This window comes from Triturus cristatus, chromosome 6 (genome assembly GCF_964204655.1).
Source record: "Triturus cristatus chromosome 6, aTriCri1.1, whole genome shotgun sequence".
Lineage (NCBI taxonomy): Eukaryota > Metazoa > Chordata > Amphibia > Caudata > Salamandridae > Triturus > Triturus cristatus.
The window spans coordinates 185,703,346-185,728,750 of NC_140589.1; the positions used below are offsets into that span (position 1 = coordinate 185,703,346).

A 25,405-nucleotide genomic window follows, 5' to 3' on the forward strand; every position below is an offset into this window, starting at 1 on the left:
TGAAGAACTCTGCCAGGAGGAAGGACTGCTGTGCTGCTACAAGGACTACCACTCTACTGGTCTGCTGCGCTAGAAGAATTGCTTTTCTGATGTTCTGCATTGCTGACTGCTACCCTCTGCCCTGCTGAGATAAGACTGGACCTCTGTCACTAGAATCCAGAGTGACACCAAGGGCATGCTGGCTTTCCCCTTGTTCTAAGTCTCAGTCATTTTGACCTTGTTTTATTCATAAAAACATGCACTATAGTTATGAACTGGTGTGGAGTCTTTTTTGTGGTGTTTTCACTGTGTTACTATTTGAAGTGTTGTACAAATACTTTACACATTGCCTCTTAAGTTAAGTCTGCCTGCCTGTGCTAAGCTACCACTGGGTGAGCACAGGTTAATTTATGGTATGTATCTGATTTATCCTGACTAGAATTGTGGTTTCTGCTTGGTCAGGGTGCATACCTCTGCAGGGACCAGAAACCCAAATTCTAACAAACATGTTCTGAAGAATTGTCCACTTATGAATTCACATTGTATAATATTGAAGATTTCAGTTTTTGTACTGCGTGCAAAGTGAAAATAGAATAATACAGAAGTTTCAAATGTACTCAGTCTGTTATGCTGTGAAATAACAGCATTCGAAAAGGAATTAACGACAGCCTAGGCAGGAGACAGGCGCTCTACTCACATCTGTTAAAATGTCCTGCTATCACATCAGGCTCTAAACATAAAGACAACAATAAAGTAATTTTAAAGTAAAAACAAATACACTGGCACTGATGGGAAAAACCATGTGTGTGGATGTTTTAATTGCGAGAAAGCAAAATGCATTCTCTCAAAGTGAAATCAACTAGTGGCTAAAGTAGGCTGACCCATTGCCCCTTGCTGTATGCTGTAGGGGGTTGAAGCAAAATGTGGATGTCACAATAACAGAACAACGGACGACGAAAGCTAATGGAAATGTCCTTTAAGTAAGTATACATATAGTTTTAGTGAAAACAGAAGGTCTTTGCTAATGGGGAACCTAAAAATGAACCTAACACCATGGGAAAAAACTGTGATGGTGAGGGGGGTCATAGTTTTTATTTTATAAACAAACTCTCACTTTGAGAGGTTTTTGTTAAAATAGCAATGCTTGGAAAAGTTAAACGCTGTCCATCATGTTTGACAGAGTCATCCATCAATATTGTCTACCATTGACAGTCCCCACCATGATGGTAGTTACTGTCAATTTATAGAGATATCCATTGGGCTAGGTAACATCTCTAAATTTGGCAGATGCAGTAAAGGCAGGGTGGTGGATGTAAAGTTCCCACACCACCCTGTCTGCCTTTACTCTGTCTGCCAAACCTTAGATTAGGCACTGAATTCAGAAGGTAAAATATGTGACCAGGAGAAAACCACTTGGTGTATCCAATCCATGCTCCATCGCGGTCTAAAATTGTGCCTAGGTTCTGGTCCATAGACCATCATTGGTGCTTATTGCCTTTTGACAGTATTTTTACTCACAACCTTAATAATCCATATCTCCATTTACCTTTATTGGCTATTTGTTGATTTGGTGTCATTTTGTTTATTAAATCTTACTCCAATATTAGCATTTGGTTTGGGATTTTTGTAGTTTGGTGTTTTGACTTTTTACTGATGAGGAACTGCATAAATACACATTGCTCTTTGTTAAGCCTGTCTGCATTGTGCCATAGTTACCAGGGGGTGGGGGTGATCTAACAATAATTTAGTGACTTCAGGGTCGGCCCAGACAAGTTATTTGTATTATTACTTTAGGTGGGCCACCGCCCGCCCCAAATAATAATCCACTTTCTTACAATTGTTGTCTATTCAAAGTTGTTAATGGATGGATAATCGAACCTTTACAAGACATTGTTTGTAATGTGTTATATGTGTATGCTTTTCTGTGATATTGTAATGTATCTTCTTTCCCTAAATTTGTAAATAAAAGAGAAAGTGGAACCTCTGGAATATTAAAAATATATGCAACAGGGTAGCACAGTGATATTCTAAATTGTAAACTGCTGCATCATTGAGATTGCAAAAAGAACTATTGATGGACAGAATACAGAACAATATCATACATTCACCCCAGTACAGAGATCTGGGCCTAAATTCATCGTTTTTTTGCTCACCATCCCATTCCAGTTTGGACCCAGCCATATGCAAATCAGTTTTGACCCTGTGCCCAATGGGAACAGTCCATCCCAAACTGCCAGGCCAGGTCCTCCCTGGACTGGAAACAAGCATCCTAGGACCGGTTTCGGGGTTTCACCCCCTCATCAGCCAGGATAGCTTGACTCCAGTGGCTTGGAGTGTCTTTTGATTTCTCGCCCTAAGTGCACCGGGTATGCCCAGACGTGGGTCCCGGGCTTACTATGCTACTGGATTCAAGCTATCCTGGATGATGAGGGGTCAAATCCCGAAACCGGTCATAGGATGCTTGTTTCCGGTCCAGGGAGGACCTAGCTTGACAGTTCGGGCTGGGCTGTTCCCATGAGGTACCGGGTCAAGACTTATTTGCATATGGCCAGGTCTAAACTGTGGTGGCATGGTGATCAAAAGACTGATGGATTTAACCAAGATCTTTTGACTGGGAGTGAATGTTTTGATTTGTTCTGCATTCCGTCCATCAATTGTGTGTCTTTTGGTATCATTGAGATTGGTCATTCTTGTTTAAGTATTCATCTTAGTCCCGAATGATATCAAAGTTTTCAGGCTTTCATCTAAAGATAGAAAGAGATACTCTACTTTGCTTAGTATCAGATTAAATGTCACTTATAAATATTGCTCCATTTATATTTATATAATTTCAGAGGCAATTATGCTGGTCAGATTGAACGACCATATGAAATGGGCAAGACATGTTCTCAATGTCTGAAGGACTGCGAAAAGGGACTTTGCAGTAAGTTTGCTAAAACTACTTTCTCCAAACATTACAATTTATATTCCATTAATGTGTATGTCTATTTTGGGAAATGTTAAAAAAAAAAGCAGTGCTGATTTTTTTGTTTTTATATGCTTCTGACTTCAGTTTGCCCTGTAGAACAACAAATACTTAAATCCATTCAACCGGACGACCGGGCTCAGGCGGCGGCAATGGTATGGGAGGTGATGGTGCAGGCCCTGCGAGATAGCCCAGCCAGTGGGGAGGAGGGTGAGAGCTCTGAGGAAGCAGCGGACGAAGTCGTACCACTGGCCCCCCTGCCAAGCACGCACGATTAGGGATTACTCAATTTTTCCTGTTACCCGCCACACATGCTATATGTTCCTGACCAGGCGCAATCGGGAGGGCACTAGGGAGGGGTGGGTGGAGGGGGAGTTTTCAAGTTTAAGGTTTGCTGAAAGTAGGTTGTAAGTTCTGTAGGTAGTTAGGGGAGCAGAGGGACAGCGATCAAAAGCGGGCAGCGGGGTTCTTCACCGGAAGTATGCTCCTGACAGTTTCGTATTAATGTGCCATGTTTCTATATGACGCCGCCCGGCCTCTGGGATGTGGGCAGTACGGCTGTGTATACTACACGGATTAATGATTAAGGGGAGGATGGGAAACCTGCATTATTGACATGCATCCTGGTTGCTGTAAGCTGTACTTTATCCTGCAATAAAAATGGTTTGACAAAAAAAAAATACTTAAATCCATTCAATCAGGGCGATTTTACAAGCTACACAAATAGATGGACACTTAATAAGAAAGCAAACGTAAACCTACCTAGTCGATTCATGGTCAGGTAGGATTTAAAACACTTACAAAAATAAATATGAGAGCTGAAAGTTAAGTGGTAATGGAACATTTATTAGAACAATGGAATGTTGAGAGCTCCATTGAAGACAATGGAGTAACAACAGCCTATGAAACCTGATATGGGCCCGCTGCTCTCAACATTTCAATGTTCGTTTGTAACAGTCTCTTCCTTTCTCTTTTCTTTGCATCTCCATTATAAATGAAGTGTGAAGGGGAAGGTGATAGGCAGAGGCTGTGTTACAGGGTACACCAGAGCCTTCCTCATCCTTCCTCCCATGGCTCACAGATTCACTGGAACCTCAGGAGGAGGGACAAGGAATGTTACTCAGCTCCGTTGGCTACCTGGCTTGGCTGAACGAGAAAGGAAGTGGGAGCCAAGCACAGTGAGAACCAGAGACTGATCTTAGCCGCCTTTAACAGCTATTGCTGTGAGTTCTTCAGCAGCTAAAATCAGTGGCCCTGCACGCAGGTCTTAGCTGTTGAATAATCACAGCAATAACTGTGAAAAAAGGTTTCTGATCCTTGGGGGTTTCCAGACCCTTGCTCTCTGTTGCCTTTGATTTTCTAATGAGGGCTTTCTGACCTCAAAGGGTGGAATGTCTGTATAGACCACTGTAGGTGGCTATAACGATCATTAAAGGCCTGTTTCCTTGTTAAAGGCCCTTACTAGAGCGGGTCTTTTTGGGCTGGTATAGTCCACTATGATCAACTATGAGGCTACATTAGTACATCTGCATGATGTTTTGGTATTTCAACTGTGTAGGAAAGTCATCCTTTTTGCCCTGATCACCCCTATTTTGTGACTGATGCTGGCGGTTACTGACATTGAAAGTGCCCTGGGCTCTGCTAACCAGGCCCAGGGACAGTGATTTGTCCTCTAAAGGTATATGGTAATTGTCATAAACAAAATTGAGTCGCAGTGGTCAATTGACTGAACTTGCACATCACTGATTCAGGGTAAGGCGAGGAACACAGTCAAAGGGAAATGTGTGCTATACAAGGACTAATTACACTATGTTGCCCACCTAGGGTTAAACAGTATCAGAAAGACCTCCTGATACACAATCAGTACTACTATGTCCAAAAGCACCACAGAGTTCAAAAATCTTGGTCTGTCAATCTGGCAGGTCCCAATGTTTGTCCTCAAAGAAGATATAACTTTTATCCATGATATCGACGAGTGGGAGGGATAAGAATGCAAGGGTGAATTAGAATCGACATGCTGATGTAAATAAAACTAAAACAGCGCTCTGAGGCAGCACAACTGTAATCTCGGGATTGAAAAGGTTTATTCTCAGCATTTACCCTTCAGTTACACTCCATTCAAAATGGCTGGAGATGGGAGTAACTCTAAAAGATAAACACCACCCTCCTCCCACCACAACATGGACAAAGACATAGAACTAACAGGCACAGCAACCACAACATGGACAAAGACATAGGACTAACAGGCACAGCAACTCCAACAGAGAAACGGACAAAGGACTATCCCAAAATTAGGCTTGTAGCACGGAAAGAGTGATAGGACCAATAAGATTTGTTTCACCCCATCTACAGCCAGCTGGTTACTCCTTTATTCTAGGCACTTTCACCTGATCATACCCACTCTTCCCACACCTAGTCGTCCTAACCCATTATTCCAGCGATGCTTACATCCTATAAATATTAGGAACTGCTAGTATCTAATTCGATGGATGCCAGACCATCACTGAGGAAGATGCATACGAAGATGCCGTCGCTGACACATATTAGTAGCTGCTAGGATTTGATCGGATAGGCCAACAGGTGTAAGTTACATAGATACAGAAGCCTCTAGTTCATCCTCTATATACCAGCTCTCCCACTCCTGTACCCGACTACCCCTTCCCACTAAGCCCCCTATCCCACCAGCCCCACACTATGGAGCCCATAGGCCTGCACACCTACTCAATTAAATACCCCCTGGCCTCTCAAAAAAGGCGGCCAAAGACTTTAAACATAGGCAGTTAAAATCTCACCCCAAAACACCTATTGCTGACACATACTTCTCTAATAACACAGGACGCACAACTAACGACATCATTTTCAACACCAAAAAAAGAGCACAATGGAGGAAAGCCTTTCTCACACTACTCGCGACTGCATACACCAAAAAAACTGCACACGGTCTCACATTACACATCACTCCTTCCCCGTTCTTCATAGCGAATGCCACTATCACCATCTATCATAATGGTATCATCCTCATGCAGGCCTCAGACCATAATCTTCACATTCTGGATAACATCTTCCCGATCATCAAAGCAAAGGTTGCAAGTCCCTACCTCACCTCACCATCTAACCATTCCCCCAACTATCGGACTGACCCCCCGCGGATTCCGCACCTGGACTTCCCCTAGCGTTATCCCACAACAATAAAACTCACAGCCCTAGCGTAGCCGACAACCCATTAAGCAACCTACACAATTCATATTCGGCCCCCAGCACCATCTCAATTTCTCCTATACCCACCTCGCCTTATATTGGTTCTATCTCGCCCCCAGCCTTCACACACGCCCCCTCGCCTACCACTAACACTCCCTATCCCACTTATACTACTCCCCTCCCCACTTCCACCCCCATACCCAACAACCTCGCGGCTGACCGGGCCCTCATTGCTCCCCCCTCCCCCTGCACCACTCCCGATCAGCATGCAGTCCCACCTTCCCCTTTTACCTCAACCACGACAACCCCTACATCAGACCACAGACTGGATAGGATACTTATATCCCTTCACCAAATCAAAGATGACATCCAAACCCTTCACGACCTGATTCTCCAACCACACAAGCCACAAACTAAATACCCTCATCAGCCATGCATTAGCCCCTTGTCTCAGTCGCCCCCCAGTTGGAAAACAGTACCGTAACCCAATGCCCCATCACGTCCCAACAGAAAAACATCCACACTATCTGAGAAAGATCTTACCTCCCTTCTTCGCTCCTACATACCCCCACCCCCTCCCTTGGAACCCATGCAGACAGACGACCTGCAAAAATTGTCCTTTATGCAACCCATGCAACCCAATGCCTCTAGAGTCTCGAAATGACATACTCCTAGAGGTATTGTTGAAAACAACCTCAAGAGGATACCCATCCTCCACAACCATAACACTACTCCCTCTATATCCCAGCTCAAATGTATCCTACTAAACTGTAGATCTGCATCACGTCATGCCACGGATATAGCTGACCTCATATTAACCACTGAACCCGATCTCATAATCTTGACTGAAACCTGGCTAAACAATTCCTCCACGCCCCTCTTAGACATACTAGTCCCCCCTAATTACTACATCACTAGACTTGATAGACTAGATAGGCCAGGGGGTGGCATTGCCTGCATCTATAAGAATCACCTGTCGGTGAACCGCATCAACTCACCGGTGCTTTCTTCATGTGAGTACCTTTGCCTAGACATCACGAACAATAACAAGCTCCTATGCTCTCTACATTCTTTTTACCACCCTCCTGGAAACAATCCCATCTTCATCGAACAAATAATGGATATCATAGCCGCAAATGTCGGACAACAAAATACGCAAATCTTCCTGGGGGACTTCAACCTCCACTGGAATGATCCTGAAGACTCAGAGGTCAATACCCTCAAAGCTTTTCTGTCCAACCTTAATCTGGCCCAAATATGCGATTGCCACACCCACGATAAGGGTTCCATCCTCGACCTAGTAATTGCCAAAATAGACTCTACTCAGCTGGTTTCGATCCTCCCTTGCGACTGGTCTGACCATCTCATAATTACTTTCCACATCATCAAGGAAGTCAAGCCACTCTCTATCCAACCAATGAGAACAAAAATGTGGAAGAGGAACCTAGAAAACATCACCCCTGCCTCTCTCACAACCGCTAGTCACACCCTCACACCCCCACTGGAGGGTCTAAAGGATGTACATGTTCTAACCAACCACTACTTTCACTCTGTGAACCAGGTACTAGACAACTTAGCCCCACTACAACTGAAAAGAGCCACCGCAAAAGGATCAAACCCCTGGTATGATGCTAGGCTAAATGAAGACAGAAGATCTCTAAGAACAGCTGAAAGACATTGGAGAGCTGCTCCATCTGCTGCCCACCTCAAATTGCTAAGAAGTAAAAGAAACTCCTACTATAGAAAGATTAGACGATCGAAAGCTGACTTCATTCGTCAACAATTAGACCAAGCCAAGCATCGTCCCAAAAGACTATTCGAAATAATCAAAGCCCAATCCAAGGGTGTCTCCCACTCCCCCCAAGCTGATCCCGAAACACTGCCCAATTGTGAGGATCTTGCATCCTTTTTTTCAACTAAGACTGAAAACTTAAAGACAGTCCTACTTAATGATCTATTATCTCATACTGACCCACAAAGGAGTGGTGCACCGACCACACCTAGCATTTCATTAACATCCCCTCCAAAGCTCGCACTCAAGAACAATGCCTCCTGGACCGACTTCAGCTTCTACAATGAAGAAACTATTTTAAAAATAATCACAGCACTGAACCCTTCCAATCACTTCACAGACCCTCTCCCAGCAACCCATGTAAAAACCTTCATTCCACTGCTATTGCCCCTATGGACCAGGATTATAAACACTTCTCTTTCACAAGGAATCCCAGACATCCTCAAAGTTGGTCAGATATCCCCCATCCTATAAAAACCATCGGCGGACCCATCTGACCTGAATAACTATCGCCCAATTTCCAACATCTCAACCCTCGCCAAACTGCTAGAAAAATGTGTCCACGTGCAGCTTAGTAATCACATAGATCACTTCAACCTGCTCGATCAATACCAATCAGGCTTTCGATCAGGGCACAGCACAGAATCAGCCATGGCCCACATAATTGACGACGCGCTACAAATCTTGGATCAAAACAAGGGATGCTTGCTAATCCTGCTTGCCTTATCCTCAGCCTTCGACACAGTCAAACATGACAATCTTCTAGACCTCCTGAAACACAGGATGGGACTATCTGGTACCGTGTTAAACTGGTTAACGTCCTTCCTCCAAAACAGAACTCAAAGATTCAAGATTAACCAATCGCTATCCAACCCCTCCCTGGTCACTCTGGGAGTACCCCAGGGTTCATCCCTCTCCCCGACACTCTTCAATATGTTTATGGAACCTCTCACTGAGCTACTCAATTCATCTAACATCCAATATCACATGTATGCCGACGACACACAACTCTACATTAAGATCCACTCATTTGATGACATCAAGTCCCTTAATTCAACACTCCATAAAACACAGATCTGGCTGGCAGAAAATCATCTAAAACTAAACAGTCTAAAAACTGAATTTCTGCTAATCGCCCCTCCCAACCAAACAACCACCATCCTTGAATGGATGAAGCACATTACAGCACTCGGTGGTCAACCGATCATCATTGACTCAGCTAAATCACTGGGAATAACCTTGGACAATAAGTTAAATATGCAGAAGCACATCAGCGCTGCAACCAAAGGAGCTAATTTTCAGATTAACACCTTGAGAAAACTGAAACCCTTCTTACCGGCCAGCGACTTTAAACAGGCAGTTCAATCTCTAGTAATTCCCAAAGTGGATTACGGAAGTATTGCTCTCTGCGGCCTACCCAGATCAACGACCGCTCCTTTAAGAGCTACAATCAATACAGCTGCTAGGCTCATCACAGGCTCCAAAAGAAACACCCACATCTCCCCTGACCTTCGTGCCCTCAACTGGCTTCCTTTTGAGGCCAGAATTAATCTGAAAATTACTTGCATGACACATAAGGCCTTACACCACAAGACACCGAGATACCTAGCGGAGAAACTGGTACTATCGGGTGGTAACAGATCCACTAGGAGCTCCAGCAATCTTCTACTTAAGCCACAATGGTTCTCCAAGATGAAAACATACTACCGCTCCTTCTTAGGAATGGCTCCCAGGATTTGGAATGCCTTCCCCAAGAAACGAGACTTAATCCATCCGCAGCTTTTTTCAAAAAAGAAGTGAAATCTATTCTTCAAGCCAAATTTACTTGACTCTTTGATATTCCCTTGTAAATACATGCTATTCGTGTTTGCTCATCTTTACTGTATTCACCGACTTCACAATATTTATATGTTTTTATGTTGATAGCTCTGTACTGTAAAGCGCTCTGATACCTGCAAGGGTCTTGTTCGCGCTATACGAAACTGCTAAAATAAAAATAAAATTAATAGAAATACAAACAGTAATTGGGGTCCAAACACAAGCCACCTTTGGGGTCTGAAGTTACAAATATTTAAATTTTTATAGAGAAAAAACCTGGATTATTGCTACTTATTCAACTTTCATCCTCGGGGCTCCGTGGCACGTACGTTATGACTTCCACATAATGATTTGGAGCACTTGAGATTAATCAAAAATACTTTTGAGCCTTGAAAAAGTTGTCAAACGACGAAACACGTGTCGGCTGTTTTCACCTTTGGCGGTACTCTCCTCTGACGCATGCTCCGGGACCGAGTCTTGTGAAAAACGTCTGGGCTGTAGCCCCTGCTACCATGTCCCAGAGCCAGGGAGAGGTAGCAGCAGCGTTACTGTCGTTGATCTCCAGTTACAGAGTAGGGCGCTTGCCGCTGCGGGCTGTGCCACTCACCCAGCCAGTGTCAATAATCGGGAGAAGGGGGAGGGGAGTGGCCATGCAGGGCCTGCCCACACAGCCGATCTGTTCTTTGTCAATATGACCCAAACATTTGTGGTACACACTAAAAATAAATATTACAGCGATCAAGGAAAGAACATGAACACCTGATTGGCTGCTGGAGAAGCAAAGACAGAGTGGAAGATCAAGATTGATTCTGATCTTATGGACTTAATGGGTTTTGATTGGTTCATTTGAAACTATCTTTGCCCCTGGTGCTCTTGGGAAAGGTAGTTTTGCTTACTTGTTTACCTGGTCAAAGCTGCTGTTTTTTAATAACACAGAGTCTGATAGCATTATCCGAGCCCCTGTTACTGTCATAGAATGCAATACATTTTAATGATAAAACACGCAAGGTCAGGGTCACGATCCTGAAAAAAAAGCACTTTGTTGGCTTTAGCGTTTCAGGGATACCAAAGGGAGAGTGTATTTTGAAAGTGCACCAGGATTTTACTTACCTCAGACTCTAAGACAGGCATGCCTTCAAAGTGTATGGTTTATAAAAGCAGGCTTCCCAGGCTGTGGTATTATGGTCGCAATGTGTGGCCCGTATTATTAATGTTGCTGCTGAAGAAAAGCAAAAGGTTTTCACTGGGATATGTTGAGGCAGGTTGAGTAATAAACTAAAAACACAATTGATTTGGAACCGTTGGGTTATCTGGCTTTTATGTTCAACAATGCAGGTCTGGATGTCCCTTGTTTATTCGGGGACATGTTGATTTGTAGTCTCTGGATTTCAATTGGAGGAGGATATCGATGTACCATTTCCTGTTATTTAAAGGGTTTAATTTGTGGGTGGAGCCAGGGTGTCAGGAGCCGTGGATTAAGTGATGTAGTTTATCAGCAAATGGACCAGGGCTGTATTTTATTTAGGTTTCTTCATGGGGAGAAGGGCCGATTTCAGAAACATTCTTAGGTCTGCTACCTTGCCTACTGTCAGTGTAGAAATAGTTTAAATAGTGGCATGTTGAGGAGACTTGTTGAAACCCATAAAGTCAATACTATGCCATTAGTAGGTTTGTCGACCAGCTGGTGACTAAGGACTAGTTTATAGCCATGGGAATAGGGTCTAATTAAGAGTTTTACTTGGAACTCTTAGGGCTTCTATTCCCCTTGTTCAGGTTCTTTTTCTTACACCAGACTCTAACACCTCCCTTTCACCGTCCCCTTAATCATGAATGTTCATGGCTCTTTCACTTTGAATGCGCTTAAGTAAAAAACAGGTTCTTCCTCCCTTCCATTTCAGACTATTCCGTCTTTTAGATTCTTCATCTCTACCCATTGAAGGATACCTTTCTACTTGTGGTGGCAAACTTCTGGGTATATTTTGGCAGATTCCATTGATGGGCTAGGTTTTTAAGTTAAAAGTGAGAAAATAAAAGGTGCGTATGAGTCGATCAACGTGCTAGTATATAATATAGCTTTAGAGTTCGACCTAGGGGGCTCTACCTGCCATTAAAGGCCCGCTCCAGCGTTAAAGCCCTGAGCTGAAGGTGAGGGCCTTTAATAAGGGAGCAAGCCTTCAATGGCCGGTAGAGCAGCTATGCAGGGCTCTAAGTAAGACTGGGCAAAGCACTACGCTACGCTCGCGTAGTTTGCGAAATTTGCGCTACTTCGCACTACGCGAATTGCACGTAGCACAGTGCAAACATGCGTAGCGTAGTATTGCGTAGTGCAGCGGTCATTTTTTGCTTGCTCGCGGTCCTCAACATCAAGTTGGCGACCGCGAGCAAGCAAAAAGACATCCCGGCGAGACTTTTTCTTTGTTCGCGATCAGCAACATCAAGTTGCTGATCGCGAGCATGGAAAATAAACATCCCGGCGAGATTCTCAACGCGAGGAGGTCAGGTTTCTCATTGCGAGTGGTCGCGTATGCTCGCGACCGCTCGCGATGAGAAACTACCAGTCCGCGTTGAGAAATCTGCCGCTCGAGTAAAAATGATGCTGTTTTCAATGATTGCACAGTGCCGGATGCTTGTTCGCACTGTGCAATCATTGAAAACGGCATCTTGCATAGTGCGAACAGGGTACTACGCAGTTCGCGAAGTGCTACGCGTAGCTCGTGTAGTGCAAACTGCACTTTGCGTAGCTTCGCGTAGTTCTACTTCGCGAACTACGCCCAGGGTTAGCTCTAAGGCGATTAGAACAGTGCGCCCCTAGAGGGCAGAATGTTCTAATTTGTAAAACAAAGGCCTTACGAAGCCCAAAGGGGTTGAAATCCCCTCAGGCTCGTGAGGCCTCTGTTAAACATTGGAATGTTGATGCTTTGGGCTTCTATTGGCCATTAGAAGCCCGGCGCACTCCATTGTCTTCAATGGGGCGCTGAACATTAAAATGTTTTAATTACATTTCCAACTCAAAACGAGTTTATGAAATGGAAATTAAGTTTTTCTTTTGGGTGTGGGACAGAGGAAACAAGGGAATGATGCTTTCCTTGTTCCAACTAAATTCCTTTTTATATTATAAAGAGAGAAATAGGATAAGAGCATTCATTCTACTGTATAACTGCTGATATATGGAGTACATATTTTAATTACTGACGTAAGAATTTGTATTTTTTTGATGACCAAGAACCATAGTATCCTGTTTTGTTGGGTAAACCTTATTGTCTATCATCATCCGAAATTGCTCACCACTTGGCAATGTGACCATGTAAAAGGAAGCCTGAGGCACATATATGATGTTCGTCCATCACAGGAGTAGAGGCAATGGGCTGTTCGGGAGTTTCACGAACCTGAGCGTGATGTGCTGCAAATGGTCACATTATGCATATTTCTGAAAGATTTCCGGAAGAGAAATGCATGTGAATATTTGACCTTCATTCCACAACCATTCCCACCCCCCAAGTTTGTTCAGTTAGCATGTGTTGAAAGTGCGAGCTTTAGTACTATAATGCATTGTAAGTGAGGTTTTGAATACGGTATAACATTGTGAGCAAATCCGGGAGTACTGTGGTAACATATGTTTCTTTCTCTTTTAGAAAAAAAAAATATAACCTGACTGCAACAGGCTCTACGTGCAGTCACACGACGTCAGGACGTCCGCAACCTCTTTGGAGAGAAATGCTGCAAGCTCCATGGCTCATGCTGTATTTTCTGCCTATCCAGGCACACTGTGCTTGTTTATCTCGATGGATGTCTTGTTTCCTGTTTAAGTACCGAGTCATGTTTTCAGATTTTTGGGGGATTTAGAAATCATATTATCATCTTTAATGAGTGTAACACTTTTGAGTTTTCTTTTATCTGATAATGTATTGCTCTCTGGGCTCCTTGTACATTTATACAAACTATTCTGACTGTAATGAAGTTCTGCTCGGTTGTTTTATGTAAACATTTCATTTAAACCAGTGACCTCGAGGACGTGCTTCAAAATATTTTTTAATCTCCTGATGTTTTTTTCTCATCATTGGTTCACCTGTGCTTGACAACCTTCATCATTAGAGTTCCCTCCATTCTCGACCCTTGTAATTCTTGCCAATTTTCTTCTGGTTATGTCTTTACAAGTCTAATAGTTGCAGAGAAAGCTGACTAACTGTTAGGGCTGATGGTGTTCAGATATTACATGCTTTAAATGGCATACGTTTGCTAGCGAATGACTGCGTTTTGCTCACTGATGTAGGCCTGGTCTAGTAAGCTTGGATGGGAATGTGCCATAAAATGATCTTGATTTCAATGACTCTTCAGACATCTCTGTGCTGTCATTGCCGCATCCAATGTGCTTCATAGGAATGTTAACCTACAATGTGAAAGTGAAAGAGGGAATGTGGGGGATTTCACAAGGTTCCTGATAAAATTTGGAACCTCAGGTAGCAAGTAGATGTTGTTTCACCATGTATAGAAGAAAATAAATCAAGGACAACGCCAGGGGAAGAAAGGTGTGTGGTATCATACGTGCCACTTAAACAATTACGAGATATTGCATAACTACGAGGAAATAAGGGTTAAAAGTTAGAATGAAATATTCACGCTCGAAATTCCATAACATGTGGACACCTGCACTTTATTTGGAATAGTTTCTAATATCACAACATAATCTGTCAATTGCAGTGTTGATGAGTCACACTCTAATAATCCTCTGGGGGTTGTAGTCATTGTGAAATCTTCAGATAGTTTTCAAACGAATTCTAAAGTGAAATATAGTCGAGTAATTAGTGGAAAGTTTTCAATGCACATTTCATACTTTTTTCCATTCATCAGAACAGAGTATTCATGATTGTTTCCGGAAGATGATGCCAAGATGCTGTTTCCTTTGCGGGGTAATGTGGCCCAGGACACCTAGGTGTACATCATTAGATGCTGAGTCAGTACCAGATGTTCTAGAAATACAGATTCAGCACAATCTGTAACCAGCCTGGAACTGCTAACGTCAAGGTGTATGGTAAAATATAGCTAATTGCAACATAAAAATAGATGCTACATAGCATAGCAACAGTGAGAAAGTCATTGCACTTTTCATCCATTGGTACTGAGAAAAGAACGTGAAAAATAGACTTTCAAAAAAATGGTGGCCAGGTCTGCATCCATTAATTGTAGGCCTCTGGGAGCCCATTTGGGGGCCATATTCATTTAAGTGAGGGGAGCCATGTGGCACGCCCCCAAGTAATTAACGGCCCGGGGAGCCAATCCCCGGGGCCGCAATCATGAAATATAAGGAGGGGTTGCACAGCCCCCTCCCTGAGCCATTTAAGGCCCTGGGAAATCAACCTACAGTCCCAAATTCATGAAAAAGGGGAGGGGGCAATGCATCCACCTTCCCTCAAATTTCAGCCCCAGGAAGCCCAACCCCAGGGCTGAAATATGCATAGAAGAGCAGGGGGCTGTGTGACTCTCCTCCCAATCATCCACAGCCCTGGGGACCCCATCTCCCAGGGCCAATTTCAATACCAAAGGGACCCATCAGAGGTATCAGGGAACTCATACCCTTGGGCTGAAGATTCTCAAAAAGGAGAGGGGGAAGATACATACCAGAGTCAAAGGCTCCAGGGACCCAATCCGCCCGGGTCTGTGAAAATCTTTTAAAGGAAGGTAGGCTGCACAGCCCTTCTCCCTGAGCCATAAATGGCCCGGGTACCCCACCCTTTAGGGCTGGCTCACTAGCTATGTACCAGGCATCCCATTACCAATCCCAGAATGTCATGGTTTTACTGCCTGCAAATGCATGGACAGGGAAATCAGTGTTTGCACCCATTTAGGAGTGGGCAGGAAAATCTGTGTTTGCTCCGGCTTGGCTGAAGCAGTTTTGAATCTCCCACCATGCAGGAGCCATCACAAAGTCTGCTGCCAGTGGCAGGAGCTTTAATAATGCTCTCACCAGCTGGGAGAAGACTTTTGATCTGTTTCCCTGACTGCACTAATGTAGGCAGAGAAACAGATCAAAATATTGCTACTTCCCATGGGGAGCAGCATACGTAGCTCCCTCCTGTGGGTAGGAGTAATATCAACTCCTGCTGCATGTGAGGAGCTGCGGGGGCCTTGGGGCTTCCCCCATGGCCCCCAATGAATGTGTGGTGGGTACCATGGGTGGGCCCAGGTCACCCACCTTTTAGAAATGCAGGATGATAACAGCTCAGGAAGGGGGGACATGCGGCCCCCTCCCCTTTACTTTAAGTAGTTGCCCCAGTGGATAGGGTCCCAAGAGCCTAATAGGGCTCAGGGAGGGGGAGCATGCCACCTTCTTCTATTTAATAAAAAATGACCCTAGTGGATAGGCTCCTCATGGCCTAAAAAGGATTGGTAAAGGAGGTCACACATCCCCAGCCCCTTTTCATTCAAAAAGCCCTGGAGGATGGGGTCCCCAGGGCCTAATAAGGCTTGGCGAGGGGGACAAGCAGTCCCCTACCTTTCAATAAAAAAATCTCCCTGGAGAATGTTGTCCCTCGGTCCTAAAGAACTTGAAGAGGGGACTGCACTTCCCCCACCCATTTTTTGTAAGTCTTGGCCCTGGGGGTAGGCTCGAAGGGCTGGGGCTGGTGTTCCAAGGGCCTAATAAGGCTGGGGGAGGGGGGCCACTTGGCCTCCCTCCCTTTGAAAATACGTAGTACCCTGGGGAATGGGACTCCCCGGGCCCAACAAGGCTCATGCATTATATAGGAAATATGGCCCTGGGCGATGCTGTCCACAGGGCCTTTTAAAGGCTTGATGGGGTGGCTGTTGGGCTTCCTTTCCTTACAAAACATATTGCCCTGGGGATGGAGCCCTCAGGGCCTAATAAGGCTCAGAGAGGGGGCCACGTTACCCCCTCATCTTTAATTTTTTAAAAAGGCCCCGGGAATGGGGTCTCCAGATCCTAAAGAGACTGAGGGATGGGGTCCCCAGGGCCTGGAAAAAAGCTCAGGGAGGGGGTCATGTGGCCTCCCTCCTCTTTAAATGATAAAAACTAGCCACATGGCCCCCTTCTCTTCATGACACATAATCTGGGGAATGGGGTCCCCAGAGCCTAATAAGGCAGGCCCCCTCCCCTTCAATAAAAAAAGTTCTGAGGGATGGGGTCCCCTGGTCCTAAAGAGACTGAGGAGAGGTAGGTTGGGAAGCCCCTGGAGTGGACCTCTTAGGGCCTGTAATGGCTTGTGGGAGGGGACCCTATGGCCCCTGTCCCCTTTGAAAACAGGTTCTGGGCGATGGAGTCCCTAGGGTCTAATAAAGTTTCAGTTTCCGCTACCTATAAAAAAAAAGGAAAACAGCAATTGGGGAAGGAGTCCCCTGGGCCTTTTAAATGCTTCTGTAAGGGGGGCATGCAGCGACATCCCCTTAAAAAACAAAATGACCCTGGGGCATGGGATCCTCAGTCCTCTTGAAATAAATAAACATAAGGCCCTCTCGGATTGGGTCCCCAGGGCATACTGATGCTCGGAGAGGGAGGAATGCGACGTGGCCCTCATTCGCCTTTAAAAAAAAAGCCCTGGGTGGATTGGGTCCCTAGGGTTTAATAAGGCTTGGGAATGCATGCTGGGAAAGGTATTTTACAATAAACTACTGATTACATCATTTGAGTGTTTAAAGGCCGGTTGCCTTGATTAGATAACCTTCACAACCTGTGATCAAGGCTCGCACCATTATAATGCCCTGAATGGGCATTTGACATCTATTAATCTAGATGCCCCTCATGCTGCACAACTCTATAATTTCATTTATTTCGCCCTGTATGGGCATAGCAAGTGCTCACACAACCACTTCATCATGAAACAAACTCACAAACAATATGTGTTTTCTGCATTGCGATATTACATTCTGCCTCTCCATTTAATCAGGTGTGACCACACGGTCTCAATCTCATAATTTCATAATTGCAGTGTTAATACCTTCAAACTTTGCCTCCTTGATTATAATTGTATTGCCATTTCCTTCCTACTTTTCAACCCCGTTGGTATTTTTGTTTAGGTGCCGATGATGTACCTTGATTAGGCCTGGGCTAAATTTCCGTTCCGCTCGCGGAAATTGCGATAATTTGACATTTCCGCATTCCGCAGCTTAGCGATAATTTGTTTACCTGAATCCCCGCGTTCGCCGACAAGTTTTCCCGATCCGGTCGCGTTCTCCACGAGATGTTGGATTGTTGGTAGCCATTTGCGCTGTCTCGCGACAGTTCGCACCCGCAGTAATGTCATTGGTCGTGCGATCACGTCTTTCTTCTCGCAATCATGCACCGCGAGAAGAGTGAAAACAAGATGGCCGTGCCCGCGAGCAACCACATGGGTAAGTTGGCGAGCCGCGACCACGCAGAAAATACCGCTAACGGGCGGGAAAAAATCTTCTGCATCTTCGTGATATTTCCGCGTGTTTGCGGAGATTTTTAACGTTTTCGCGATAATTTGCGAAAGTCACTTTCGCAAATTCTGCCCACCCCTAACCTTGATTCTAATCTACAGAGCAACAGCTGTCCATCTCCTCCCCTTATATCTTTGGGTACATAATCCATACAAAATAATCTCAACAGGTCCCTGTTGCTATCATGATGACTTTCAAAATATCTCGTCACCAGATACGTTACATCTTTGGTGGTGATGGCTCTGAGGTGTTCTAGGATCTGTACCTTAACTGGATGTATTGTGCTTCCAATATACCTCAAACCGTACGGGCATACTAAACAGTACACCGTGTAGCTGGTGTTACAGTTCATGAACTTTCTGATTTTCTTAGGTACCTCAAGACCTGGCAAATAACAGGACAAGACTTTTAGCAAAAGTACGCTCTGGTTGGCAACAAAAGTGGGGGCTGGTTGACACCTGGAGAGCACAACATTCTGAGGACCGTGATTATTCCTTCTATTTAGCCTTGCATGACTTACACGTCAGAATGGATACCATATTGTGCTCACCGGATGTTCACGAGGGAATTCGCAGCAGTGAATATCTCACAAGGACGCTGTCTGATCACAATCCTGAGCTAGTAGATTTGCATTGGTGTAGAGCTCGCTCTAAGATCCCTACCTGGTGATTGCGACCGGAAGCATTAGAAGACCCTGGGTTTAGGTACAGCTATTACCACATATTTTCAAGACAATGAGAATTCTGCAACTTCCTCCTTAATTGAATGGGATGCCTCCAAAGCCATCATTAGGGGACGATGCAAATCAGAGATGATGGGGGTGCGGAAGTCATTGCTTCGAGACATAGAGTAAGATGACCAACAACTGCGAGAACTAGAAATAGAATGACCTGAACGGCTGGAAAGGCAGGGGGAGCTTTTGGAGGCTAGAGAGGCGGTATCAGTGCAGGTGGAACGCCTGCGTTGTTTTGACCATAAAGAATACCTTGCCAGAGCTCATTCAGAAAGAGATAAGCTGGGGGCTCTGCTGGCTTGGCTGGCAAATCCTTCCAGGAGGGGGTCAATCATATTGGAGCTCAGGGATCTAGAGGGGACAACTAGACATAGTCAGCAGGACATAAGCGATATCTTTTTAAACGATTACACAGGCCTCTACCAGAGCAAGTTACACCCAACGGAGCTGGACTTACTAGAGTTTACGCGGGAAGTAGAGTTGCCGGCGCTAGATGAGGACACGGCGGACAACCTGGGGCGCGCTATTGAGTTTGGAGAAGTGAGGGGGCAGTAAAGGCCATGGCTAGAAGGAAAACACCAGGCACAGACAGCCTCCCAATTGAATCCTACTCAACATACCTTGATTTATTAGCCCCCAGACTAGTGAAGTTATATAATGACGCTAAACGGGTTGGCCACCTACCTGTCACTACTAGAGAAGCAATCATCATACCGCTGCTTAAACTGGGGAAGCCGCCATGGGACAAAACAGCCTACCACCCACTCTCAATGCTTAATCTGGATTACAAAATTCTCAGTAGGATTTTAGCTCTGCGCCTGTTCCCTCATATGACTACCCTGGTGCACAGTGACCTGTCTGGGTTTATTCCCACCAGAAACAAAGCGCGTAACATTAGGCGCGGTCTGTGGGTTTTAGAGGCAGACACCTACAGCGCGGACTCGGCAACGATCTTCGCCGTCGATGTAGAGAAGGCCTTTGATAGCCTGGAATGGCCTTATCTATTTCATGTGATGTGGCGGCTGGGACTGGGAGCTGAATTTGTGGGCTGGATGGTGCACCTGTACACTGACTCCACGGCCAGGGTCAGAACTGGGGGGTTTATATCGGATATTTGCCATGTGAGGAGAGGGACACGACAAGGGTGTCCCCTCTCCCACTTGCTGTTTACCCTGGCGGTGGAACCCTTAGCGGCGAAAGCCCGGACTGGTCGAGCCTACCAGGGACTTAAGGTACATGGGCAGATCCACTACATTACACTATACGCTGACGACCTGCTCCTGTTTCTGGCTGATTCGGAAGCGGCGCTTGTGGGGCCAAAAAACCTCCTGCATGACCTTAGCAGAATTGCAGGGTTAAAAGTAAATTGGGCCAAATCCTGCCTGTTTCCTGCAAAAAAGGGCTGAGCGGGTCTGCAGATGGTGGAGGGGGTGAAATGGGAAGATAGGTGCCTCCCATACCTCGGTACATACATATACCACGACCCGGAAGATATACTAGAAGGTAACATAGGGAAGGCCATCAGGAGAGTTAAAACCAACTTTACTTTCTGGGACTCCCTGCCACTGTCTGCAGCTGGCCGTGTGGCACTCCTTAAAATGAAAACTCTCCCGCGACTCTTATACTTCTTTGGGACCTTGCCTATCTGGATCCCAACGAAGTACTTTGTTCAGCTCCGTTCATTGGTTACCGGCTTTTTATGGGGAACGGGCAGGTGAAGGGTAGCGCTTACTGTCCTAATGAGATCCAGAGCAGAGGGGGGTTGGCGGTGCCAGACTTTGAGGCCTATTACCTGGCTGCACAATTCCAATGGCTAACGCAGTGGGTGGCGACGGCTACTAGGGGAAGCCAAGACTAGAGGGCGGATTTTGTGAACCTAAACCAAATAGCCCGAATCATTTTGCAACTGCCTGTTAGTATGGCAACTCTCACCACGGAACTAAGCACGGCACGTAGGTGCTGGAATAGGTACCTGAAGAGGGCCAAAATTAAGCATTCTTATGTGCCACAAATTCCGTTAACCATGTGCGAGGCTTTGCCTCATGGAGGCAACTGCCAGAGACTGACAACCTGGTCGGACCAGGGACTGTCCTGTGTGGGAGACCTTTATGAAGATGGGAACATGATTCCGTTTAATGACCTACAATCCCGATATGACCTGCCTGGGGGGGACTTTCTGTTGTACAAATTCCAGACTACTGCCGTCTGGAAACACTGGGGAGAGATTGCCTCACCGGGCCAACAACGTAAATGGGCTGCCAATAAGCAGTTCTGGTGGCAGTCACATTTAAAGCAGTAACATGCTTGTATAAGCGCATAACACAAGAAAAATTACTCCCCTTAACAGCGCTGAAGCTCAAGTGGGAGACCGACCAAGGAGAAGACATCCCAGAAAAGACCTGGGTGGACTTAGTTGAGAGATCATGGAAGAGTACCCGGATTGCCAGATTCCAGTTAGTACACTATTACATCCTACACAGGGTGTAACTCACCCTGGCAAAAATAAATAAGTACTTCCAGACACAGACGGCGGTGTGACCGCGCTGCAGCACAGAAGGTGCAGATCTCAAGCACACGTTATGGGACTGCCCATTCCTGGACAACTACTGAGAAGACATGATGACACTACTGGATGCCATTACGGACAGAGACGTAGCACAGACTCAGAAATACTGCATACTTTATTGGTTTTCACACACATCTAAAAAGAAAGTCACAAGTAAATTCTTAGATATGCGGCTGCTCTTAGCAAAACGGAATATCACCATGAACTGGAAGGCGAAGTCCAAGTACTGCACAATGGAGGGCTACTTAAATGGGCTGAGTGTGAAGTTGTAGTCTGGCTGCAGATGGCTACGAGACTAGGAAATGACTAGGAAATGGTGCTAGAGGAAGCAAGAGCTTGGGAAAGACTAGTTGCAGAACTGAAATCTCCCACAAACTATGGGGATGAAGACGGGGTGGGAGTCTACCCAGAGGTAGTAGGCTAAGTAATAGACACAGGTGGGAGGATTGGAGACCGACGCATGGACGCCAGGAAAGACGCCCTGCACCCTGGAAGGCTAGGGATCCCCTATGGTACTACCCAGATTATGCCCGCACACACACTAGAGACTTGCGCTGATATAGACTGAAGCCCTTAATGTACGTGATACGCCTGAGGGGAGGGGGAGGGATAGGGGCATCTGCGGTGAGGGTAGTTGTGGGAAGGAGTTTTATACCTGGAGCTGCATTACTGCAGGGGACCAGTAATGTGCATCGCTATTGAGCTACTAGAATATTCCCATCGGTCATTGCTATGTGGGGCACTTGAGGTGCTAATTGTAACCTGCACTGTCTAATGCATATGATACTGTTCAATATCATGATGGCATAATGCCCCCATGTAACTTCTGTGAAAACTAATAAAGTTTGATAAAAAAATAAATAAGTCATAGGACAAGACTTTGTGGCTATTTTTACAAGCCTTGCATTTTCCGCAAGGAAAGAAACCTTTTAATTTTCCAAAAACAGATAGTCTATTCTCTTTTGGACAGTGACTCTCTACTAGAAGATCTTTCAAAGAACATGCCTTCCTAAATGAGGGGTGATCCAGGTAGATCTTCCCCTATAATAGGGTCTTATTTAAGGATGCACCAATTTCTTCGTAGCACATTCCTAATGTCAGTGGCATTGCTTGAATAATTCGTAATCATTCTAAAATCTCTTTGGCCTTTCACTTTTGTACTTTCATTTCTTAATTTGTCAGTTTGGTTACCATTCACCAAATCCAATCTAGATTTAACTTCCACCTTACTTTTCACCTCTGTTAGAACTTCTCTAGAAAACCCTCTGATCATAAACCTTGCCATGCTCTCTGCTGCTGCTACCACCTGGAAATCACACTCCTTGGAGCAATTTCTCTTGATACGTAATAGCTCCCCATAAGGGATGCTATTCTTTAATTTCTCAAGGTGAGAGCTACTCGCATGTAATAGTGAATTCCCTGCCGTTGGCTTTCTGTGCAAAGTGGTGCACAGTTTGCCATCTGAGGCAAACCCAGTTCAATCTAGAAAATTCAGATATTTTACTGATTTCCCCTGTGAATCTAAGATTCAAATAATTTTTATTAAGAACTCTTAAATAATCATTAGCTGATTGCCCAGTATCTCTGTATATGACAAATAAATCATCAATATATCTGTTCCAGCTAATCACATTGCCGGTCCACTCATGACTGGTATCCGACCAGCCCACCCGCTTCTCCCACCAGCCAATGAATAAATTCACATAGGTGGGGCAAAGCAGGAACCCATGGCCATAAAACGTACTGGATTAAACAGTTGGTCCCGGAACAGAAATTGTTTATTGCTCAAACATAAGTAAACAAATTCCGTCAGCATACTGTTGTGCTAAATTAATTTCAATAAACATCCATTCAAGAAATAATGGACCTCCTCAAGGCCATTCTTGTGTTCAATGTTAGTGTAGAGACTTGAAATGGAAAGTGTGATCATCACAAAGTCTGGCTCCCAGATCACCCCTTCAATTCGCCTAAAAAGTTCTTTGGTATCCTGTATGTAAGAGATCAATTGGGTCACAAACTCAAACAGAAAGTAATCCACATAGATCGACATATTAGCTGTTAGATATCCTTGTGACAAAACTATAGGATAGCCAGGAGGGCTTGTTTTGTTCTTTTGAATCTTAGGGAGGTAGCAAAAGGTTGGTAGGCGTGGATGTTTCCAGCTGAGAAAGGCATATTCTTCATTCTCTAACATGCCCCTTTGACACCACTTGGTGATAAGCTTTTGATACCCTTCCACACTATTCTCACATATTCTTTCTGTGATCTTCACGTAGCTGGAGGTGTCATTCAATTGTTTAAGTGCTTCTTTTCGATAATTCTCAGCTGTTAAGAGCACTATATTACCGCCCTTAGCGGATGGTTTACATACGATGGTTTGATCTTCTTGTAGACCTTTCACTGCTCCCTTTGGTGCTTTGTAACATTGCTTTTGATTCTTCTCATTTCATTTTTCGTTCGTAATTTCATCAGATCCTTCATTGCAGTCTCTGAGAATATATCGATGGCATCCATAGGCATTTGTGAAATAAATTTGGATGTGGGTTTAAATGGACTTCTTGGACCCACTTGTGTGATTCCTAACTGTTCAGCTCTGTCTCTATCTCTAGAAGTTTCATCTCTTTTAGGATTCTCTTCCTCCTGTAAATCTTCCAGAATAGCCAGTTTCTCCAGATCATTCACTGTCAGGAGATCCATGTGGGTATTTACGGCAACGCCCTCTACGCAGAAACCACATCCAAACTCCAGAAAAGACTTCAACGCATACAGAACGCCTCCGCATGCCTCGTCCTCGACATCCCCCGCATCACTGCCCACCTGAGAGACCTGCACTGGCTCCCTGTCAACAAGAGGATCACCTTCAAGCTCCTCACCCACGCTCACAAAGCACTCCCTGACGCCGGACCAGCATACCTCAACAGAACTATGGAACTATGGACCCCAACAAATGTATCCCTGGCCGAACCCCTTTGGGCCCATTCCATTTCATGGCCCACCACAGTATCCTACAGGACCTTACTTCCAACCAGAATTTAACCAACATTTTTTAGGACAGGGCTGAAGACGCGGCAGAAGAGGTCGACGAGGCAACAGGAGAATACAATGGGAGGAAGACAGACCAGGACCACACACGAGAATCAACACCAGGGACCAACAACTACCATGAACGAGCACAATGAGGGATTAATAGTGAATCTCACTAATATCACTCTGAATATCGATGAAACAGCCGTCCTGGAAAAAGGCTTAGGCTTTGTACCTACAACTCATCTGAATAAATTCCAACTACGATGTGAACTAGGTGAGTTCTTTAGAAAAATCAGCCTAAAAACCTTCTTTCTTAACAAAGAAGAAATAACAAAAGAGGGTAACTATACAGATTTGAAACTCAAATCCACCTTCTTCCCTCCATCCAACCTGATGCCCCCAGAAGTACTCGCCTTTGAGGAGGCGGTGATTAAAGAGGTTGAGGAACTTGAACCTCAGAGGAACACCTATAACAATTTGACCAATAAAGAACCTGAGAAACAGGACAGATCTGATTATAAACCCAACAGACAAATGAGGAACAACAGTTATTCAAGACGTCCAAACCTACCGAACCACGTGCCTCACCCTCTTCACTGATGACAAATTCTAAAAAAAGATCAATAGGGACCCCACACCGAGATTGAGGAAAACCATCTCGTCCATAACGGCAGATGCCCTTGCGAAAGGTTGGGTCTCTAAAAAGGAACATGACTTCTTGAATCAAGATGACCCATGCATCTCTCTCTTTTATACTATTACCAAAATCCACAAAGGGAAGATACCCCCACCTGGCAGACCTATCGTATCTGGCATTGGCTCAATCCTGGAACCATTGTCCCAGTATACGGATTGGTTTCTACGTCCTCTAGTGAAACATATAACATCATTTGTCCAGGATACCAAACACCT

The 25,405-nt window shown here is 45.0% G+C and overlaps 1 protein-coding gene across 1 annotated transcript in view; it reads left to right on the top strand.

The window, feature by feature from the left end:
- The window catches only part of LOC146816604 (cysteine-rich venom protein TEL1-like), a 313,131-nt gene extending 310,149 nt beyond the window's left edge, over positions 1 to 2,982 (top strand). The window contains exon 6 of the mRNA XM_085609534.1: positions 2,814 to 2,982. Coding sequence (XP_085465660.1) covers positions 2,814 to 2,982 — 169 coding nt within the window. The remainder of the gene's footprint in view (positions 1 to 2,813) is intronic.
- Positions 2,983 to 25,405: the final 22,423 nt, after the last annotated feature.